This window comes from Macrosteles quadrilineatus, unplaced genomic scaffold (genome assembly GCF_028750875.1).
Source record: "Macrosteles quadrilineatus isolate MER2022 unplaced genomic scaffold, UCM_ALF_1.0 Scaffold_2__2_contigs__length_208266976, whole genome shotgun sequence".
In the NCBI taxonomy this organism is placed as follows: Eukaryota; Metazoa; Arthropoda; class Insecta; order Hemiptera; family Cicadellidae; genus Macrosteles; species Macrosteles quadrilineatus.
This window is the reverse complement of record NW_026542595.1, coordinates 117,735,109-117,758,829: the sequence shown is the minus strand read 5'-3', so window position 1 is coordinate 117,758,829 and position 23,721 is coordinate 117,735,109. Positions and strand designations below refer to the sequence as shown.

Genomic DNA, 23,721 nt, shown 5'->3' with positions numbered 1-23,721 from the left:
AAGCTAAAAAAAAACATTTATTTGATAGTTTTCTTTATAACGTAAATTTTTTACATGAAAAACAAAATTTAAGAATTTCATTTTAAATCTTAAATAATTGTGTATGTGTATACATTGAGTTCTGTACATCTGACTGATTATTAAGTATTTTTCAAAAATATATATTTGTATATACCAGTAAGACATGGCAAAGATGTTTAGCTAGCCTATGAGACAAAGGACTGACGATAACGTTTCGACGTAGAAACCTAGGTCTCCACTATAAAAATAAATTGGATCGGAAGGTAAGCCTTAAAGATGTTTGAGTTTGAAATACAATCGTGGGAACGGAAGATTATAAGTGAACAAATTATACAGCTATATTGATATAATTACAGATCAATTACCCACAGATAAACACACAGGAAACCGGGTAAAAACCACGTCAACATTTGTGTTGTCGGAGGTGAAATGAGTGGTAAACATCAACGCACGATTCCGCTGCAATGAGTGGCAAAATAGCCTTGTTGTTGGTTATTGGAGTCAAACTGACCACGGGAGCGTTCGGACCTAAAATGGTAAGTAACATTTGGTTTACGTCATACCGCAGCAAAAACGTCAGTTTTCAATGCGTACTTTGCAAGGAGAAAGTTAGTTTTGTCCTTGGCTAAAAAAAAACACTCTAAAACAAACTTGTTTCCAATGATTGTGTGCTTTTTGTGCTCTTAACATCAGAGCTTGCATTGGGTGGAGCAAAAATAGTTTTTAACTATTATTTAGAAGTTAAAATCGCATGTGAAAAAGAATAATTTACGGATTTTCAAAATTAATTTGTAAATGCTTAAAGAAACAATTACGATGATTCAGTTAAGCTAGTGCATAGTTTGGATCTTTGTGAATTTTTTCAGTTTATTTGAACTCAATAAACACTTTAATAATACCAGGAGGTCCTTTTTGTAGAACCATGTTTATTAGTAAACATCCGATGGGTGGAACCCTCTTAATGTTCTGTTAATTTCATAGTTTAGATTTTTTACAAAATTGTGTGTTGGTATTTGTTGCAATTAAAATATTGTATGTCTTTCACAAAAAAAGACATTGAATATATAATATTTCCAGACGTATTTGACTAACACTACTTCAGTACTTCATTTCTACAGGGACCGTATGAGATTGAAATTTTAAAGATGGAGCAATGCGAAGACCCTGGATCTGGTAAAATATATTTCCCCAGCAGAATAACTTTTGTTGGAAAAGGCAAATACTTCTACAATGAGACCTTCAAACTTGAAGTACCGGCTGACGAAAACACAAGGGTAACTTCGAACAATCTAAATATTTAATTGGAAACTTTGTCTCCACTAATTTGAGAGAACGGCTGGGTGTAGAAACTTGGTAGAGGTGTCCAAAGAAAGGTCTCGGTCTGTAGATTAGCCATCAATAAAAAACCAAGTAAATTCCCTTGGGGCTCTGCCCCAGAGGCCTTTAAAGTTTGACATTATGGCCTTATGGATAATTTTTCACTACTTTCTAATGAAAAATCTGTTAATATTTAAATTTTATTTCAAACAAAACATATTGTAGGGAGTTACTGAATTTTTTCAAAAAGAAGTATTTGCAATTTTATTTTCTGATTTAAAAATTGATTTTCTTCTGCATCATGTCATGTTTTGCAATATTACGTTCCATTACGAAATCGGTGAAAAATCTTAACATCACAGTAACTCTTAAAATAATTTCTTCTTGAATTATCTTATATCTATATCTATTGTACGGGTTGGTGTCTGCATTTTTGAAAACTTTTGCCTATAGATTATCATATTTTTCAAGACAGATCTTCATAGGTTTATGAGATTATTGTCAATTGTCATACATGTTTTCAATCATTGGAAGGATTTTTTGGTTGTGTAATAACAACTGACATCCGAATATCTAGGAATTTCAGTTTTAACAGTAACCCTACGACCAATCTCTCAAAACTATGCTAGAGGGTTATTCATTGACACAGTAAAACGCTATGATGACCGATGTGACAAAGGACTTGATGTCGACGGATTTCACCTTGTACAGTATTATTTTTCGTAAACATTTTTAGTTTCATTCCTATCTCGTTGATGTGTTCTGAAGACTTTTTGACGACCTCCTAGGAGCGACAACCAACGTCTACGCTTGACAATGACACCATAAGTGTATCGAAACCGATCGCCATTAAGGCTACCAAGGATTACGTCGGCAACAAGGTATTTACCTCTAGATTAGAAATTGTTAAGTAGTTCGGGAAGCGACACCTGAAAAATTAATAAATAACTTAAACTTCAATTTTCTAAAATATTTCTTCAATGAAACATCTTAACACAAAAATTAAACAAGGAAAATAACCAGATTTTTCATTTGTTATAGAAAACCACCGTGAAACTAGTTAGATTTTCACGTAACTATAATTGTTTCTGCTACTTGATTTTTTTAATTAAAATATATTTCTTTATATTTGATCACAGGCAGTCTTAGAACTGCAGAAGTGGGGAAACGGCGGATGGCGGAAGAGGGCGGTTCAGTACACCGTCAAAAACTGTGAAGATCTCTGGCGAAGAATTGGAGATCAGATTCATGATGCAATGAAGTATACTAATCTTACCCAGTTCATCACTTGCCCCTTCCCTCCGGTAGGTGTGCTTAAATAAGATATCTGTGCTTTTAGTAATTTATTTTACTTCCGTTTGATTGGTTTTCCTACAGTCACCTAACAATGTACATGTCTCTCACTGATTTCAGACAGCAAAGTGGCTAATTCGCTCATCAGTGAGACAACGTTCACATTTTCTCACTCTAATTACTTTGTCTCACTCCAGATTTGCAACGTGAAGGCACGAACGATGCTCATCAGTGAGACATATTAACATTGTCTCACTCTAATTACTTTGTCTCACTCCAGATTTGCAATGTGAATGCACGTTTCTTTACCAATTTATTTGTTTTGTGGTAACTGTAGGGAAAATATAATGTGCAACTCGAGTGCAATGTGCAATCGCCTCACTCGAGAAAGCATTCCTCACTCGCCTACGGCTCGTGAGTAAGGATTTCTCTCGAGTGAGGCAATTGCTCACTTTGCTCACTAGTTGCACAAATAACTATTTCCTAAAACTGCATGGGAATTGCCACAGCTTTAAACAGTACGCAAAACAGCCCGTTTCCACTTGATCCCTTCTCCCTCGCTTTTTCGAGCTGAATCAGCTTATTTCACTGTTGGCGTTTATATAAAGCGCTATCCGGTAAACAAATGACATACCGTAACCTAAAAAGCAAACATGATCTAAATGATATTTGATGTAGAACTAAAAAGTTAATCTGTGACTCAAGAATCGTGTGTGTATTACGAGTACAGCGATTGCCGCTCTCAAAATGTATGGCATCTACAGTTCTCGGCAATTACATACTTTGCGCCCTTAATATACAAATAGGTATTAAAACATCTTATACTTCACCATACAAGCAAGTAAAGTATTTTAAGGATTGGAATTATTTATTTCTTTTTTCGAAGGTATGTAGCAGTATTAAGTATAAAGTATGAATCAATGTATCGTTTTACTAGTATATAAAAACTAGCGAGTAACAAAACGTTTGGTTTCAGGGGAGCTACGTAGTGAACAACTGGCCTGTATCTTTAAACATGACCGGAGTCATACCAGTCATGGAGTACGCGAAGTATAGATTGGTCGTGAAATTTTACTATAAAGATGAATACGTTGGTTGTATGATGTTTACAGTGAATGCGGTACCCAAAGATACACAATAGGGTGTGATATTGTCAAATTATAGATTAAATTAAAAGTGGTTTGCTTTAATTTTCCCAGTTGTTTTTTAATGTCCCAGTGGTTTATTTTATTTATTTTACATTCCAACGGACAGCTTCATTTTGATATTTAGTACAATTTAGTGTATTAGCTATACATAATAATGTTGAGTGAAAACAAACAAAGAATCAGAAAAAAAATAATAACAACCAAAAAAGAGAAACAGCAAAATCATGTATGGTTTTAAAGAAAGGTTATATACGTTTTGTAAAGTATTGCTCAAAGTTTCATTTTGTAATTTATATAGTAAGCTACATGTAAAGAGGCTTGACTATTCGTGAAGCATCAATATAAAGCAATTGATGCTATTGCTACACTAAAGGTATGTTGTCATATTCTTTTGGATCTATTAACATAAAAAGTAGGGGTTTGAAAGTAAGTAGGTTTAAACACTTTTAAATCAGAATATATTTTCAAACTAAATCATAGAGTTGCCGTATTTCAAAACACACATCAGAATTACTTTAATAGCTCTCTAGGTCACATTTTCTTCCCGTTGCAAAGCACTGGTATAGCAGCTTGTAATAATTGATATTTATAAATTTACTCATTTATAAATTTGAAGGTTACTATTTTTAACCGGAATAAAATTTAAAATGGATTTAAATACTAATTACTTTGTCTCACTCCAGATTTGCAATGTGAATGCACGTTTCTTTACGTGCAAAATAAAATACCGTCGAAGGATGTTTGGACAATTCACTGAACGAAAAATAATATATATCTTATGAAAAACTACAAACATAAAATAAATACTTTTATCTAGATTGCTAAACTGGAAGTTATGGAGATAAAAACGTTAAAGGGAAAATTGGATTTGTTTAGAAACATTTACTTGACATGTCATCGTCACACAATTATTGAAACGTGGCGCAACTCAAACAACCGAGCGATAAGATCACGGGAAGCGAAACAATAGATGGATAAATTACCAATGTCAACAATAATTCGATCGAACAGGAAGATTTTCCCACTGTTGAGTACCACGTGGGGAATCAGAATACAAAGTCAATCAGTGGTCATACAAAATGGAATTGGGAATAGTTGTAACAGTTATGGCGTTTATAGGGACCATCAACGCGTTTGGGCCTAAAATGGTAAGTATAATTAAATAAAATAATTACAAAAAAAAAAAAAAACTAATTGTTTAAAACGGTACCAATGGTCTCCGCACTCGATTTTTTTTATCCAAAATGATTTACCTTCAGGAATACAATTTTATTTTTGAACAACCATAACTAAGCATATAAGCATGGATATCAAATTAAGTGTTTATGATTTTTATAAAAATAATATTTTTTATTGTATCACTTGTACTTGGTATTACTATTTGATGATTTTGATTTAAATAGACTTAGGGGCTAAGGGTATTCTACTTTTAATTGATATCATTAAAAATGCAAGTTAATTTGATGGGAAAGGTTAACATTTGTCTGCAGCATAGCCTATACAATGATGTGTGAAAATAAAAATAATGCAAATAATACACAAGAAATGTGTAAATATTTTCGTGAATTTTTAATTATTTTTTTGTACTAAAGTTGCCATTGAATTATCGTTAATGATTAACTAATTAAGGTTTTAAATAAAGTTCTAGGTCCAAAATCTATCTAATTCAGTAAACAAAGTTCAAAAATTATGTTTTCCAACATTTCAATGAAACTAAACTATACTCTAATTATTGGAATTTGTTATTCCATTACAACTATTTGTCTAAAAAACTATTTTTCTAACAGCACAAATTGTCAAGTACCTGAAAGAATATTGTGTTTGTAAAAAGCACTCACAACGAACAAAGACAAGTAATCGAATCGATGAAGATTTACACTTTGTGTGTCTGACACCTTTTTCATCTCAAATATCTTAAAAGTATAACTATCTTCCCAGGGACCATACGATATAAATATTGAAAAGTTTGAGCCATGCGAAGATCAAGGTACGGGCCAGATTACCTTCCCCACCAGACTGAACTCTGCCGGCAAAGGAAGGAAGGTATACCACGAGAGCTTCACTTTGGGGGTGCCCATCGACGACAAAACTAAGGTACGGTTTGAAACTATAAGATACTTTAGAATATAATGGAACAGTTGATATATTACTAACATTAACATATGATAAAAACTAACTAATAATTACTCTATTTTATTATCACTTGTATATTTTGCTCCTAGTTCTAATTTTGAAACATACAAAAACTTCTTTGATAAGCTTGATCTCTATAAATTAAGAAATGAACGTTTAATTTTGTTGGGTGACTTTAATTTGCCAATTACTGGAACTCAGTGTGATTTGTCTAGAGAGAATAGAATTTGTAAGCAGTTGCTATTTTTCATTAAAATGTATTCATTAAAATCATTGAATAACATATTGAACCTCCAAGGTCGCACGTTGGATTTATTGTTATCTGATATAGATAAATTGTTAGTCACGCAAGAACAAGTTCCATTAGTAAATATAAATAATTATCATCCAGCATTAATTGCTTCTTTCAACATTAATGAAAAAATTGTCCCCTTGGAGAAGAACTCAAGTGAGGTTAGTTATCATTTTTCTAGAGCTGATTTCCTTGTATAATCTTTTGAAGGATACTGATTGGAGTTTATTATTTATGGAGAAAAATACTGATAAGGCTGTTAGATTATTTCATGAGAAATTTTATTCAATTCTAGATTTGTGTGTTCCAAAATGGAAAAGTTCTAATTTAAAATATCCTGCATGGTATTCAGATAAGTTAAAAAAATTAATAAAGAAGAAAGTTAAGATTAGGAAACAATTAATAACTTATAATATGCCTCACTTGTTGGACGATTTTAAGAGAATAAGGAGGTAAAAAAAAAACAAATAACATTTGATTATAAGGCATATTCACACACTGTTGAAATAGAGTTAAATAAAAATCCTAAATCCTTTTGGTCTGTTATAAAATATTTGAAGGGTACTAATGTAAAACCAGCAACGATGATATTTGAAGGTAAAGAGGTGGAGGGGGGAGCAGCAATAGCTGATGCATTCTCAACATATTTCAACTCAGTTTACAGTACATGCACTCTCATCTCTTATCAGCTTTGGCAACAAGCCTTGGACTCGGCTGTCATGAGCAACGTGGAAACATTGTCTTTTGATCAGATACCTAAACAAGAAGTTCTTATCAGTCTGAATAGACTAAAGCCTAAAAGAACACTTGGTCCTGACGGAATACCTCCCTTTATCTTTAAAGCTTGTGCTGAGATTTTAGTTGAACCTTTACACTATTTATTTAATCTATCGTTGAAAAGTAATTATTTTCCTAGTTGTTGGAAACTAGCCAAGATTGTCCCCGTCCCTAAAAAAGGTGCAAGTAATGACATTTCAAATCATAGACCAATAGCTATTTTATCATCTCCAGCCAAGATATTTGAATCAATTATTTATAACAGACTTTTTTCTCATGTTAAAAAATATATTAGTAGATATCAACATGGATTTTTCCCTAAGAGATCAATTAATTCAAATTTGTTGAATTTTTCGCAGTTTTGTTGCACTAAAATTGGCAATAACCAACAAGTTGATGTTATTTACACTGACTTTGAAAAGGCTTTTGATAAAGTTGATCATTTAACTCTGCTATCAAAGTTAAATTATTTTGGATTAACTCCATCACTTGTAGAGTTTTTTAGTTCATATCTGTATAAAAGAAAGCAATATGTTTGTTGTGATGGATATATCTCAGAGGAACTTGTAGTCAAATCAGGTGTTCCTCAAGGATCAAATTTAGGACCTTTGCTTTTCATAATATTTATTAATGACATACAAAATTATGTCAAAAATAGTCAAGTTTTATTATATGCGGATGATTTGAAATTATTTAAAATAATTGATGATGTACATGACTGTTATGAGTTGCAGCAAGACATAGATTCCTTGATCATTTGGAGTAGGAAGCATTTAAAATTCAATGTTTCTAAGTGCTCAGTAGTTTCCTATACCAGAAAAACACCCAAATTTCAAATAATGTTTGATTATAAAATGGAAGACATAATATTAGACAGAAAGTCATCAATGAAGATCTAGGAGTAATTTTTGATTCAAAGTTTTCATTTAATGATCATGTAATTGCATTATGTAAAGCTTCATACTCATTAATAGGATTTATCAAGAGGTCAAGTATATATTTTGAGAACCTCACATCTTTAAAGTTGTTATTCTTTTCTCTGGTTCGATCTAAACTTGAGTATGGAGCATTGATTTGGTATCCTCATGTAAATTATCTTTCAGATATGATTGAGAACATTCAGAAGAAGTTTTTAAAATTTTTATTTTATAAAGCTTTTGGATTTTATACTAATTTGATGCCATATTCTGAGTTATTAGATATTTGTTAAGTAACAAAAAAAAAGTAAAATAAATGCATTACTTTTCTTATATAAGCTTTTGGATGGTAGCGTTGACAATAGTGATTTAGCTTAATGTATCAGCTTTGCTGTTCCTCGCCTCACCTCACGAAATGCAAATTTATTTTTTATACCATTTTCGAAAACTAATTTGGGCTTTTATTCACCTCTAAACAACATGTGTAGGTTATATAATTAGTCTTGCCGAGAAGTGGATATATTTAATGATTCTTTAAGTATGTTTAGATTTAAATTAAATACTAATATAAATAATTTTTAATGAAAAGTGCCAATTAGTCATGTTTGCTGGTTGCATGTTGCATATTATTGTTTATTTATAATTATTTGTAAGTGCATATAGATTTATTTATTTATCAGTAATTTATTTATTCATTTATCTATAAGTAATATAGTTATTTAAAACCAGTTTCAAACTATTTCTATTATTAATATTTTTTATGAGTAAGTATCAAAGTTGTATGCTGTTTGCTGTAGGGTAGTTGTCGTGCATGTAATTTATGTTATTGTGTATTAGTGCCTTATGTAATTGGCTGTCAAGCTGTATAAGAGCACTTAATAAAGAATTTTGAATTTTTGATAAATTCATCGCAGCATTTGTCTTTTTGGAAGGGATGTCAGACCTAGGCCTGAATAAAACATGGGGAAGGAAGAACAGTTTATCACCTTGTTGGAAATGGACAACAAGCTGCAATTTGTCAGTTGTATTGCAGTAATTGAAGATATTATCCAGTGATTTGCCTTGGCAAGTTGTCTAGGATCGAACTATGTTTATCAGACGAAACATCAACCCAACGCGGATTCGATGTAAAACTGATCATGGAAAAAGAAACTCTCCGTCAGTTCTTAAAAGTTGGCTAATATAGGATACATTATTCAACCGAAATAAGTCAATAATAAAAAGTCAATAAGTCATTTGTTCGGCTAGATCAACAAACTTGTATTAGCCAAGTCAATAATTGGCCAAGGCAACACGAAATAAAATTGAGAACTACATATTTATTACTAGAAGACAACTCAATTTGATGGGGAACAGTATTTTTTTCCTTTGGTGGGACATAGGTTAGACAACATTTTTTATTAGTAAACTTTAAGTGAGGTTAGACCACATTGGGTATTAGTAAAAGTAAAGTGAGGTTAGACCACATTTTTATTAGTAAACCTAAAGTGAGGTTATACCACATGGGTATTAGTAAACCTAAAGTGAGGTTAGACCACATGGGTATTAATGAACGTAAAGTGAGGTTAAACCACAGGGGTATTAATGAACGTAAAGTGAGGTTAGACCACATTTTTATTAGTAAACCTAAAGTGAGGTTATACCACATGGGTATTAGTAAACCTAAAGTGAGGTTAGACCACATGGGTATTAATGAACGTAAAGTGAGGTTAGACCACATGGGTATTAGTAAACCTAAAGTGAGGTTAGACCACATGGGTATTAGTAAACCTAAAGTGAGGTTAGACCACATGGGTATTAATAAACGTAAAGTGAGGTTAGACCACATGGGTATTAATGAACGTAAAGTGAGGTTAGACCACATGGGTATTAATGAACGTAAAGTGAGGTTAAACCACATGGGTATTAGTAAACCTAAAGTGAGGTTAGACCACATGGGTATTAGTAAACCTAAAGTGAGGTTATACCACATGGGTATTAGTAAACCTAAAGTGAGGTTAGACCACATGGGTATTAGTAAACCTAAAGTGAGGTTAGACCACATGGGTATTGAACCTCCAAGGTCGCACGTTGGATTTGTTGTTATCTGATATAGATAAATTGTTAGTCACGCAAGAACAGACTTTTTTCTCATGTTAAAAAATATATTAGTAGATATCAACATGGATTTTTCCCCAAGAGATCAATTAATTCAAAATTGTTGAGTTTTTCAGTTTTGTTGCACTAAAATTGGCAATAACCAACAAGTTGATGTTATTTACACTGACTTTGAAAAGGCTATTGATAAAGTTGATCTTTTAACTCTGCTATCAAAGTTAAATTATTTTGGATTAACTCCATCACTTGTAGAGTTTTTTAGTTCATATCTGTATAAAAGAAAGCAATATGTTTCTTGTGATGGATATATCTCAGAGGAACTTGTAGTCGGATCAGGTGTTCCTCAAGGATCAAATTTAGGGCCTTTGCTTTTCATAATATTTATTAATGACATACAAAATTATGTCGAAAATAGTCAAGTTTTATTATATGCGGACGATTTGAAATTATTTAAAACAATTGATGATGTACATGACTGTTATGAGTTGCAGCAAGACATAGATTCCTTGATCATTTGGAGTAGGAAGCATTTAAAATTCAATGATTCTAAGTGCTCAATAGTTTCCTATACCAGAAAAACTACGAAATTTAAAATAATGTTTGATTATAAAATGGAAGACATAATATTGGACAGAAAGTCATCAATGAAAGATCTAGGAGTAATTTTTGATTCAAAGTTTTCATTTAATGATCATGTGATTGTATTATGTAAAGCTTCATACTCATTAATAGGATTTATCAAGAGGTCAAGTATATATTTTGAGAACCTCACATCTTTAAAGTAGTTTTTCTTTTCTCTGGTTCTATCTAAACTTGAGTATGGAGCATTGATTTGGTATCCTCATGTAAATTATCTTTCAGATATGATTGAGAACATTCAGAAGAAGTTTTTAAAATTTTTATTTCGTAAAGATTTTGGATTTTATACTAATTTGATGCCATATTCTGAGTTATTAAATATTTTTGAAGTCCCTAGCCTAACAAAAAGAAGTAAATTAAATGCATTACTTTTCTTATATAAGCTTTTGGATGGTAGCGTTGACAATAGTGATTTAGCTTCATGTATCAGCTTTGCTGTTCCTCGCCTCACCTCACGAAATGCAAATTTATTTTTTATACCATTTTCGAAAACTAATTTGGCCTTCTATTCACCTCTAAACAACATGTGTAGGTTATATAATTTGTCTTGCCGAGAAGTGGATATCTTTAATGATTCTTTAAGTATGTTTAGATTTAAATTAAATAGTAATATAAATAATTTTTAATGAAAAAGTGCCAATTAGTCATGTTTGCTGGTTGCATGTTGCATATTATTGTTTATTTATGGTTCTTTGTTAGTGCATATAGATTTATTTGTTTATCAGTAATTTATTTATTCATTTATCTATAAGTAATATAGTTATTTAAAACCAGTTTCAAACTATTTCTATTATTAATATTTTTTTATGTGTATGTATCAAAGTTGTATGCTGTTTGCTGTAGGGTAGTTGTCGTGCATATAATTTATGTTTGTATTAGTGCCTTATGTAATTGGCTGTCAAGCTGTATAAGAGTACTTAATAAAGAATTTTGAATTTTTTATATATTCATCGCAGCATTTGTCTTTTTGGAAGGGATGTCAGACCTAGGCCTGAATAAAACATGGGGAAGGAAGAAAAGTTGATCACCTTTTCGGAAATGGACAACAAGCTACAGTTTGTCAGTTTTATTGCAGTAATTGAAGATATTTATCCAGTGATTTGCCTTGGCAAGTTGTTTAGGATCGAACTATGTTTATCAGACGAAACATCAACCCAACGCGGATTCGATGTAAAATTGATCATGGAAAAAGAAACTCTCCGTCAGTTCTTAAAAGTTGGCTAATATGGGATACATTATTCAACCGAAATAAGTCAATAATAATAAGTCAATAAGTCATTTATTTGGCTAGATCGAAAAACTTGTATTAGCCAAGTCAATAATTGGCCAAGGCAACACGAAATAAAATTGAGAACTACATATTTATTACTAGAAGATTAACTCACTTTATGGGGAAAAGTATTTTTTTCCCTTTGTTGGGCTTACATAGGTTAGACAACATTTTTATTAGTAAACTTTAAGTGAGGTTAGACCACATGGGTATTAGTAAACGTAAAGTGAGGTTAGACCATATTTTCTTTAGTAAACCTAAAGTGAGGTTAGACCACATTTTTATTAGTAAACCTAAAGTGAGGTTAGACCACATTTTTATTAGTACACCTAAAGTGAGGTTAGACCACATGGGTATTAGTAAACGTAAAGTGAGGTTATACCCCAAGGGTATTGGTAAACCTAAAGTGAGGTTAGACCACATGGGTATTAATAAACCTAAAGTGAGGTTAGACCACATGGGTATTAGTAAACCTTAAGTGAGGTTAGACCACATGGGTATTAGTAAACCTAAAGTGAGGTTAGACCAAATTTTTATTAGTAAACCTAAAGTGAGGTTATACTACATGGGTATTAGTAAACCTAAAGTGAGGTTAGACTACATGGGTGTTAGAACACCTAAAGTGAAATTAGATGACGCCATCTTGGATTTGTCTCAAGCCCATCCTACTTTTAGAATAACAAGGTAAAATGAGGTAAATTATCAACACGAGGTGATTTTCAGAATATAAATAAGTTTTAAAACTTTAACTAGTAGTTTTTTTAGAACTATGTACTCTTAAGAATGAGAATACGCCGATTAAAAAAACTAAGGTACAGTGTAAAAAACCAAGGTGATGAACTTGATATTCCTCCAACTTTTATCTAAATTACTATTTCTTACAGTAAAATATCAACTCTAGAGTCTTACTTAACACGGATTATGTTTATGAAAAACAATTCATATTTCTTTACGCGTACAGGTTGAAGTCGAGATTCAAAAGTTTGGAAACGGCGGGTGGAGGCCGAAGTTCATACAGTACACCATGAAAAACTGCAAAGCTATTTGGAAAATGGTCGGCTCCGAAATCATTGCAATAGGAAAAGCTTCAAACAACTCCCTCGAAAGTTGCCCGGTTCCCGCGGTAAGTTTTATTTCATGTCGAAATTGTTTAGTACTCTTATCATGTATACTTTTTTAGTCACTTTCCTTGATAACCAAATTGTACATGGAAATCAACATTTTTATTCACATAGGGAGTTTTAATGAAAAGTGTATTTATTGCTTTGTGATAATACCATACACTAATATGATATGAGAAAAACATTATGCATATGACCATTACTAATGTGGGGACTTATGTAGATCATTTATCGATAAAATGTATACATAAATCGACAATAAATAACCACCTATCCAACAACTGATTCATCCATCAAATGATTAGTGAAATAATAACTATAAACCCCTGAGGAATGAAAATTTTGTAAAACTTAAATATTCAATAAATTGGTTTTGAAGAATTCCAATCATTTATCTATGTTTTGTTTTGATGTCACATATTGTGTAGATACATTTTATCTTCAAACTGTATTTATGTTTGAACCTACTTAAATTTTATTTTCAACATCACAAACTCAAACAATTTGAACCATTATGAACAAACTGTGGCCTACTCGGTGTTTTGAAGACTCAAACAGTTTTTCGATTCCAGGGAGTGTACAACGTGGACAACTGGGAAATGAGTCTGAACCTTGAGAAAAACATTCCCACCATGGAATATGGGAAGTATAGAGGGTTCTTTAAATTCCACTACAATACAGACTTTGTCGGCTGTATCATCGGTTACGGTGAATGTCTGCCTAAAGAGACGAAAAGCTAAAATGAAAACCAACTGATTAACCAAGACTAGCAGAAGTGGAGACTATAGTTTGTGTAATGGAACCTGTCCCCCGTCTACCTAAGGACTGCCCAGGAGACTGGTTATGGTTGATGTGTTATGAACATTTAACATGCAAATTATTCACTGACATTAAAACAGTTTTGAAATTTTGATGAGTTGTTTCCTAACCTAAAAATGTTGTTTTGTTATAGCTTCAAATGTGTTTACGACTTTCATTAGACTAAATGGTATTAATGAACGTTAGGATGAAACAAAAGTGATATTTTGGTTAAAATAAATTAATATCCTTATACTATTTACAGTGTTTTTGGCAGTTTTCAAGTTTATAGTAGTAAAAAGCTGTCTATAGACAAATTGAGTGAAATCTTTCAGACTTTGTGATCTTACACTAAATAACTTTCCAAAACTATATTAGTTACTCTGGGAAACAAAGGGACTGCTTAAATATGGAAACTCTAAAGTACGAAATATCACTGACTGTTCTGTATCATTAAAAGTTTAAATATTTATCAATCTAATTAGACTAGACTTTGTGGACTTTCAACAATGAAACCTACTTTCAAAGCCTTCAAACGTCTCCAGAGTAACTAATTTAAAACCGTTGACATAAAAGGTGTTGAACTTATTTTAGGGTGAAATTTTAAATGAATGTATTTTCATTGTATCCAAGATTTACAATATTCTTTTACCTACATATTCCTACTTCTATATTAACATAGTATACGTTTCCTAGACCAATATTCATTTAAGAAACTTATCAAACGAGTATTGGTTGTATTTATAATTTTGTTGCGTTCTAACAGGTACCAAATAATTTTCTAAGACAAGATGTTTTAAGTTTTAATTTAAATTTTAAATAAAATTGGTTGTGTAGATAATAAGATGCAAACCATACATTCGCTCCTCACTTTCTCATTATTAATTTATATACAGAAAACTGGCATCATCTGAAAATTTTTGTTTAAAATAAGGTGCTATCTTTGTTTCTCTAGCTTTTATCCTCAACACTATTATTTTATATAACTAGTTAATCCAATGGCAGTTGAGTAAGGTCAGACTAGGTTTAATTATATTAGGTTGAATATTGTATTTACTTATGTCTTCAATGCGAATAATTTGCAAAAACGCGGTTTCGACCTTATGCCATCGTCAACTCCTCGTCATACATGCATATGACAGAAGGGATTGTATTAAAAACGTAAATAAAATATGTAATCATTCAATCCGTGCTACAAATATTGCAGTTAGTTTAGGAATACAAAAAGATACCAAACAACAAAATGCGTCGAGAAACTCGTAAAAACAAAAACACAACAGAAAACTACGGACGACGACCTAAAGTTTGTAAACTGTGAGAAATATATCCACTGCTAGCACGAGAGAAAAAGATCAAAGTTTTTACAACATATGAAATAAATTTTATAACACACAATCATAGCTTCAAAATATAATTGGAATCGTTTAAAAACAGATTAATGAGTTTGTATTGTCTTTAGGAGAACTTTGCTGGCAGATCATTTATAATTTGATAACATATAAGTACCAGAGATACTATTGCAAATCTGGGTCAAGAAATGGACTGGAATTTTAAAGTACTGTATTTAACTGAATTTTAGACAATTGTAATTAAAAATGCTAATCAGAAGCCACAATAACATATTCTATTGCTCCCACTGCATCATTTCTCGGTTAACAATCAAGATAAATCCATCACAAATCACAGTAAGTGTGTAAAGTCAGATTCCGCGTTTTACAATAATCTCGGGAGAGCGCTCAAATAAACAAGATGTACGATAACATTAGGAAAATCCCGCCAAAGTCACAAGACAAAGTATTTATCGCCTTCAGGGATCCGGAGAATAATATCTGGCGGGAGAAATATGATCGCTTCCACGACTGCAGCTGCAAAATGTCTGAGTGGAATTGAACTTGGAATATTACCCTGGCTGAAATCTAAATTTTAAAGGATTATTCTCTAATTAGCATTCAAACTGTTTCCCTAAAATGTTTTACAATGAAATTACAACATATTATTAAGTATTGCATTTAAACTTTCCTTATCACATATGTTTTGTTTTTAAAATTAATGGAATTTTAAAAAGTTGAAATGTTTGGTAGAAACAATTTCTCTTACAAATTATTAGATTATTTATGAAAACAACTTAAGCTGTAACAACTTTTAGGTGCAACGCAACCTTGTGGCTTCGAAGAATTACAAAGTTTATTTTTATGAAAAAAACTAATTTTTCAATTTGTTTTAATACTACTAATGAAAAACTAAAGTAATAAAACAATAAATAAACGGTAAAAAGTGTAGACACAACAAAATTAACTTAAGCCTAGGGAACTAAGGGGGGAATAATTGCGATCTTTTTCGACATACACGAAGAAAAAAAAAACACTAAATAAAGATAGTTCACTAAATTAATCACATTATAAATTAAATCTTTTCAATAGACGGCTTTAGAACTGAACTATGCAAGTAGACTTAAGTTATCTAAAAATATATAAGCATGTTTTAATTTGTGTTTTGTTTTGGTGACGTTTAAGTGTGATGAAGCTGTCCAGATGTCTTTAGAACTATAAGGAAATATGGATATGATTTAAAATTATATTTATCTGGTCCATCCCTAATTAACCTATATCATTTGACTTTTTAATACGTGAAAGGAAATATGTTTATGGGTTTCAATTATATTCATCCGGTTCATTTCTAACTAACCTAGATCATTTGACTTTTAATACATGAAAGGAAATATGTTTATGGTTTTCAATTCTATTTACCTGGTTCATTTCTCGCTCTTTTAATACAGTACATACTTCTGGCAAAACAACATGATCTTGGAGAAAATAATTATATAACTTAATTAATTTAATCCAAACCCCTTGATGAGTCAGTGTCGTACAAATCTAAACTAATCCGAGTAAATTTCACAAGGACAGTAGCCTAATAACTACAAATGCGAAAAATATAAACACTACTCTCCACTCTTCCTTAACACACCCCTTTTAATCTTCGTTGAAATCTTCACCCGGAACTACAGTTAGACTGAGAATTAATTTCACTGAATGTTACATACTTTGAGAGAAAGTCGTCAAAATTACAGACAAGGGGAGTGAATTATTTTGTTAATACTCCCAAAGTTTAAAGTTGTTCCGCATCATTAAAAGTTGAAATATTTATCAGTCTAATGGCCCTAGAACGTCATCCACTTGGCTACAAACTTTTAAAGCTCTTTACGTCGACAACACGCTGATCAACTTTGTCATTCGTTTCTAATGTTTCCGTCTTCATTATTTTCACAATTATTATATTTAAGTGTTTGATTTTAACGTAGTTTGACCGTGTAAACCGATTTAGAGTTGCGTGTATTGAACATACTGTTTTTAAAGACTTACCAAATCCGTTGCTTTATGTACACAGCATTTAATTTACCTGAAACAAACATAAAACATTAATTTTTGAAAATAGCTTGCTAACCTAATAACAAGAGTTATAAAGTAGTAAAAGTTTAAATAAAGTATTATGAGCATTTAATTAAAATATATTTTTGAAAAATACTTATTAATCAGTCAGATATACAGAACTCAATGTACTCACAATGATTTAAGATTTCATGTTAAAAAATTTATTTTATGAAGAAAACTATCAAATAAATGTAGATTTTTAGCTTATACAAGCCTAACTTCCATAATAAAATACTATTTCTACCCAATTTAAAGGGTTTCTACGTAAAAAAACTTGGCAATTATTCGTTTGGTTATTTTTGATTGAATGAGCCAGTAACTTAATTATAACACATAATCGAACACTTTCAAAGACACAGTTCCCTTGACTTGTCAATAAATTACTTCTTTGTCTTTCTTTGTGATATTTCCAACCATTGTTACTGGAGAAGTGAATTTATTCATTGAAAAGTCCAATAATTCATTGTAACTCGCACCTAAGGGTCTGGTTTTATTAAGTTTGAAATATGTTAAAGCTATTGTGGAAGCAGTAATAAAGGAAATGTTGTTGTTATTCGCTAATAAAACTAAGTTTGTGAATGCATTCCACCTTTTTAGGGGATAAATATTTTCATGAAATACTTTTTTTATTTTTTAGATACCAAAACAGTTGTTGCAAATTTTATGTTATCAAGGACTGTGGGAAGCAATTATCCCATCTAATTAAGCATGACAAGACTCGAAGCCGTAGTTCTTACTCAAGAGTTTTAGACATGTAACACGTTTCTGTACACATTATTTATTCGTTTATTTTCACAAAACTAACAATGCACTTTGTAAAAAACATAAATATTTCAATCGTTTCCGTACTAATATCTCCGGGTATAAACCTCAAGATGATAAACATTTGTAAACATTTGGGGAAACGAGAATTAAATATGAAACAAGATTTTGAGGGGGAGATCGGACGCTGCCTCGGGCAGACAATTCCATTCCCTCACTCTCCTCCTTGGGTAATCTAATACACTTGGCTTAAACCTTACCCAATGTCTGTCCTACTCGATCTGCAGGGAAAGGGATTTCAAAAATACACCTACATGTTTATTGCATGAAAAAAAAAACTTTATAGTTGTACGGGGGTAAGTTGAAGAAGAAAAAGTGTTGTGGTACTTACTAATTTTAGTAGTCAATATTTTTAAAATACTCACTGACACGGTATTGAGATTTTGGGGTCACTGTTATTATTTTACTTAGGCAGTGTTTCTTATTGTTTGGGTAAATTCGACATAGTCTTTCATTATACTTTCTTCCGATGTGTCTATGTTAGGGCTAATGGAACAATCAATAGTGTTGTTACTGCCAGAACCACAACATTTTCAGAAGAATAGGCGTATCGTCATATAAGTTTTGAAAGACGAAACTGTATTCTGATAAAAAGTGCAATCCCTACACAAAATGCAATTTTATACATAGAAAAAGCTTGTTTTCAGCCGCCTTATATACGACTAGTGTAGCATAGCTGACAGACACAAGTCATCTAACAATCAAAAGGTCCCTGGATCGATCCTGAGAAAAGGAAGCTACCTAACGGTACGAAATTTTGCCCAGCCATCCTTGAACATTGCTTTTAATATAATAATTCAGGCTACAGAAAAAGCTGGTTTTGAATAACAAAGCTTCAGAGACTAGCTCAGTCTATTATACACTTAATCTTCGCTCATATTTAGGTATACTCACAACTGCATATTAGTAATTAGTAATATATTACCAATGTTTGTAATGTCACTAGTATACTACTTCCAATTGTATTCTCTATTACCAGTGCTAAATATGTGACTAGTATATTCTACAAGACTATACAAGTATTTACACGAGTATAGACCTATATGTGACCAGAGTATTCTGAGTGATTCCAGTTTGTACAATAGTGTAATTCACCTTTCCTCGATTGCATATAACGAAAAGAGCACCAATGAAGGTTTTGCATGTATACGATCAGTGCAATGTATTAGTGAATACACATGCATTTAATTGGCTCTACTTATTAATTATGTCAATTAGCTCAATAATTGCTCTAATGGAATTAATCCGTCCATACAGCGTTGTCTACCGCTGGAAATTCTATTTAGCTTATTGAGATAACAATGTACATTAGCACAGAGAACAAAAGAGATCGACGAGAGTTAATTATTGTAGTTTTACACATCGGCTGTCTTTACAATTTTACTAGCCTTTGGATTTACGTAGCTTAATAGATATATCATACTAAAATTGTATACATTACCTATTGGAATTACAGTTCTATGGGAATGTTATGTTGTAAGTTCAAGACCTCGGTGTTTTTTTTTTTCAACTTTTGAAACTGTTTTGCCGTAATTGCCAAAAAGAGTACACAATCACTGTGTATACTACGAATGCACTAAAGTAAATAACCAAATAAATCAAACTAAAATTACACGTATTTCACTTGTATGAATAAAAAAACGCATCAAACCCAGTTAATATTTCTCCAGAGTAATAATAAGCTACAAGAGTTTGTAAAACAATAACGACCAACTTAGATTAAAATTTTGCTTTACTTACTTCATATTTAAAACAATAAAACACTTCTTGCTTTACAGGAACATACAGATAGGCAATTGAATTTTAGTTAAAACCCCTATTAACTTGACGGGTATTTTTATTTTGTTGGAGATTTTTCTATAACATCAGTGCCCAATAGGAAGTTTTGTTTTAAATTTATTTCCCGCAGTAGTTCTATTGTAATTTTGTAATATATGCGCTAGATTAATTCTATAAATGTTTATTCTTACGTTGTCTAATTACTATTAAAATAACGACATCAAAGAAATTCTTAAGCTCTCTAACAATCCTTCTAACAAAAAATTATGTCTGCAGTCCAAAAATGTATACTGACTTGGTTAGGTAGAATATAAAATTTTTACCAAAGCTTTGAATTGAAATCTTTAATTTACGCTGATTCTAGAAAACTAAATCTCAATTAAGGTTTAAAGCAGAATCAAGCTTTCCACAAATGTAGGTGGCGCTTATTTAATTCGCAAACCTGAACTATTGACAGCAAAATCTCCAAGGACGAGAAAACGAAGACAAATGGTTTAATTTAAACTTCACATCACAATGGGGATCTTCGTCTTTATTCGACTGTTTCGGGTTTACATTTTTGTTAAAACACCTGAGAAAACTGCTTTTAATCTTATATTTCTTCCAACATTTCTAGCTTTAAGGGTTGGACGAGTTTACTTATGTATATTTAATAAATCAAATAAATCAAAACAATAGATAAGTAGGATTATAAATTATCAAAATAATAAATAAACTGCAATGTGCAATAAATATTCATAAAAAGTGCGGTTGCATTTATGTTTTAAGGATAATATAGTGCGAAGTACTGTCTTATAGAACTAAACTTAATAGAGTAAATAAAATAAAATTGGCCCCAATTGAATTACACACTTAACTTCCCTCATTTGCATAATAACTATGATATTCTTGTTTTAATGATTGTTGAAACACCCAAACGTGTGAAGATAATTGATGGAGCTTACAAATCCTAAAAGTAACCAAGACACAAACCTGTTTGTTGTTTTCACAAAATACCAATTATGTGAAATGTATAAACAAAAATTGTATTTTTAAAGGTTCAAAATTATACAAAACTCATACAACAATATCGTTTCGGTTAAGTCCGAAATGATCAAAATCAAACATGGAAACCAAACAAATCCTAAATGTAATTTTTCTACTCCCTTCCATGAACATAATTTTTAACAAGGATTTTGAGGAGTTCAAAAAAGTTTTTCCCTATACTTGAACCAACAATTTCTGAAAATTTGCCAAACAATCCTTTTCGGGTTTAACAATTCTCTGTTGCAATGTAACCTAAAGTTTTAATGACCGAGGTGTTTGACTAATTGAGGAAAACGGTTTGTTGAATTAATTACGTCTGCAACAAAGCCTGGCTAGAACAAAGACAGACAAACACTGCAAGACTAAGTCCCAAGACAAACAGACAATTGGTGGACTGGCTGACACTGACTTGTATTATTAAGATCTTTAAATCAGTCAACAATGTGATGGATGAATAATATGGTGTGATTTCTGTCGCATTTACTTTATTGACATTGATATTGCCAATAAAAAGCATTTGTATCTCCAAATATGATTATTGAATATAAATAATGCTGAAAACTTAACAGTATTGAAAAAAATTGCAAAAGCAGTTATTCGTTTTAGTACATCTGATAAATCTTAAAATAAAAAGAGCCAAAAATCTTGATACGCAATTTGTAATGTAAAAAGCTAAACTTAATTTTCGATTCATTGCATATACTTTAATGTTTGGCAATTTTGCGGTAGTGGAATAGTTTAGTAGACAAACTAACTGACGGATTGACAGTTATATCAGTGTGACGGTTTGGCGATTTTACAACAAACTGACCGTTGTAGTTTGACAGTTTGATTGTTAAAGAGTTTTGTTGTCACGATTTGACAAGCGAAGCTAGTTGTCATTTGGAATTCTGATGGTTTTGGCAGTTTGTAAATGATTGTCATGACGTAGAAACTATTTGTAATTAAACTTTGACACAGTGTATGGTTTGACAGAACTTTTGTTGTTTTAGAATTGGATTTTTTGCAAAATGCCTGCCCCTTTAACCTATTACCTAGAAATCAAGGTTTTTCTAGTTGAACAGTTGCAAAACGAGAGCAGAGAACTTGAAAATCTCAAGACTATTGTCACATTCAAGGTTGAATAGTTTGACAACTTGAAAGTCAGTCGGGTGGAAAGTAAGTGGTTAGGTTAGGTTTCATTGTCATTTTGATGGTTGGACAGTTTAATAGTCAGACGGTTGGATAGTTGGACAATTTGACAGTCAGTTGGTTGGTTAGTTTGGCAATTTCAGAGTCAGTCGGTTTGATAGTTTGACAATTTGACAGTCAGTCTTGTGGACAGTTTGGCAATTTGACAGTCAGTCGGGTGGATAATTTGACAATTTGGCAGTCAGTCTTGTGGACAGTTCGACAATTTGACAGTCAGTCTTGTGGACAGTTTGACAATTTGATAGTCAGTCGGGTGGACAGTTTGACAGTTGTGTTATAAAGCTGGTGGTCAGTAACATGTAGAGCAGACCTAACCCACATGTCCCTTGTAAAACCGCAACGTTGGTCGACTGCGGCCACAAAATGCAATACAATACAATACAGTACAGTACAATACAACGCTTCGTTACGGGTTATACAGGGTGTCTCAGACCACCCGGCCGGCTTGTATAGCTCCAATATGAAAGCAAATGGAAACCTAATTGCAACTGGAACCCCCTATTTTGACCCCAAGGAATTCAGCTAAATTATTTTCAACCCCAAAAAAGCACCCCAAAGGGCAGATTTTGGGGGGTGGGGGTGGTTTTTGGGAAATTTTCAAATGTAAAGGGGGGTCTTGTTATACCTCTTTTTAAAGGTCCTTTAGTCCTGAGTATTTTAGTGGAAAAAGATTTAAATTATCTTCATCCCTATTTACAGGGTGTTCAAAAACGTACAAAAAATAGACCTTTGAACTACTTTTCACTGTAAAGAGGCGGAATTTCGTGGGGGGTTCAAGTTTTGACAACACTTTAATTAATAAATGAGCTTTCAAAAAACTCTGGTTTTAACCCTTTTGCTATCTTTTTACTTATGTTACGCATTTTCAAACTTTTTGAAGTTTCAAAAGCTGTTATCTCAAAAATTTCAAATGGCAACATGGGTTTCATTACAAACCACATTGTAGCCCTTGAAATTTGCTATAATTTTTGTATTTAATGTTTTTTGGTATCTTCATTGGTTAAAGAGATATAGCGAAATTAGTGTATTTTAATGTTTTATTAAATGGTATTCAAAGTGTTTGCTGTTGTAAATGTACACGTCTAGGTCTCAATTAAAACTAATTATGTTAAAAAATTAAAATACTACCCAGATTGTTAAACTTGGAGGATTAATAAAGGAAAAACACAACTGCAAATATTCTTAGTTATTTTACAATTTACAAAATTCTAATAGTGCTTTGAATGAATACTGTCTATAAATGCTACTGGTAAATAAAAAAAAATCATCATGAAATCAATGAGCGTGTGCGTGAAACTGGTCACGTTTGATCAGATAAATCAAATTATAAGGAACTTACTGGATCTGTACGAGAGGTGAATGCACCTGCGGTAGTAAAATAGCAATACAGTACCATAATAGTGGAGAAGAAGTACTACGTGCATAAACAGAGTTGGGGTTTGCATGGAACAAATTGGAAGGCAATTTAAGCATTTGTAGAAGTCCATCGGTATGTAGGCTGCTGATTCAAACAAATTATTCATTCAAAGCACTATTAGAGCCATGGAATTGTAAAATAACTAAGAATATTTGAGAAAATTTGAATATTGATAAAGGTGTTCTTACCTTTATCAATCTTCCAAGATCAACAATCTGAGTACTATTTTATT

At 31.8% G+C, this 23,721-nt stretch overlaps 3 protein-coding genes across 16 annotated transcripts in view; 2 read left to right on the top strand and 1 right to left on the bottom strand.

The window, feature by feature from the left end:
* Positions 1-23,721, bottom strand: part of LOC128988189 (neurobeachin) — a 632,264-nt gene that overhangs the window by 217,365 nt on the left and 391,178 nt on the right. The gene's annotated exons all lie outside the window — the stretch shown is intronic.
* On the top strand, positions 464-3,821 carry LOC128988196 (uncharacterized). The gene is made up of 4 exons (XM_054409455.1): positions 464-557; positions 1,140-1,295; positions 2,478-2,642; positions 3,608-3,821. Exons 1-4 carry the CDS (start codon positions 486-488, stop codon positions 3,770-3,772), a joined length of 558 nt encoding a protein of 185 aa, XP_054265430.1. The 5' UTR covers positions 464-485; the 3' UTR covers positions 3,773-3,821.
* LOC128988197 (uncharacterized) lies at positions 4,823-13,896 on the top strand. Its single transcript, XM_054409457.1, has 4 exons — positions 4,823-4,927; positions 5,718-5,873; positions 12,866-13,027; positions 13,598-13,896. The coding sequence occupies exons 1-4, from the start codon at positions 4,859-4,861 to the stop codon at positions 13,763-13,765; spliced, it is 555 nt and encodes a 184-aa protein (XP_054265432.1). The 5' UTR covers positions 4,823-4,858; the 3' UTR covers positions 13,766-13,896.

Coding starts and splice junctions, on each gene's coding strand:
- LOC128988197 (XM_054409457.1), top strand. CDS start 4,859: ATGGAATTGGGAATAGTTGTAACAGTTATGGCGTTTATAGGGACCATC. Junction 4,928..5,717: donor ACGCGTTTGGGCCTAAAATG/GTAAGTATAATT, acceptor CTATCTTCCCAG/GGACCATACGATATAAATAT. Junction 13,028..13,597: donor AAAGTTGCCCGGTTCCCGCG/GTAAGTTTTATT, acceptor TTTCGATTCCAG/GGAGTGTACAACGTGGACAA.
- LOC128988196 (XM_054409455.1), top strand. CDS start 486: ATGAGTGGCAAAATAGCCTTGTTGTTGGTTATTGGAGTCAAACTGACC. Junction 558..1,139: donor GAGCGTTCGGACCTAAAATG/GTAAGTAACATT, acceptor TCATTTCTACAG/GGACCGTATGAGATTGAAAT. Junction 2,643..3,607: donor TCACTTGCCCCTTCCCTCCG/GTAGGTGTGCTT, acceptor GTTTGGTTTCAG/GGGAGCTACGTAGTGAACAA.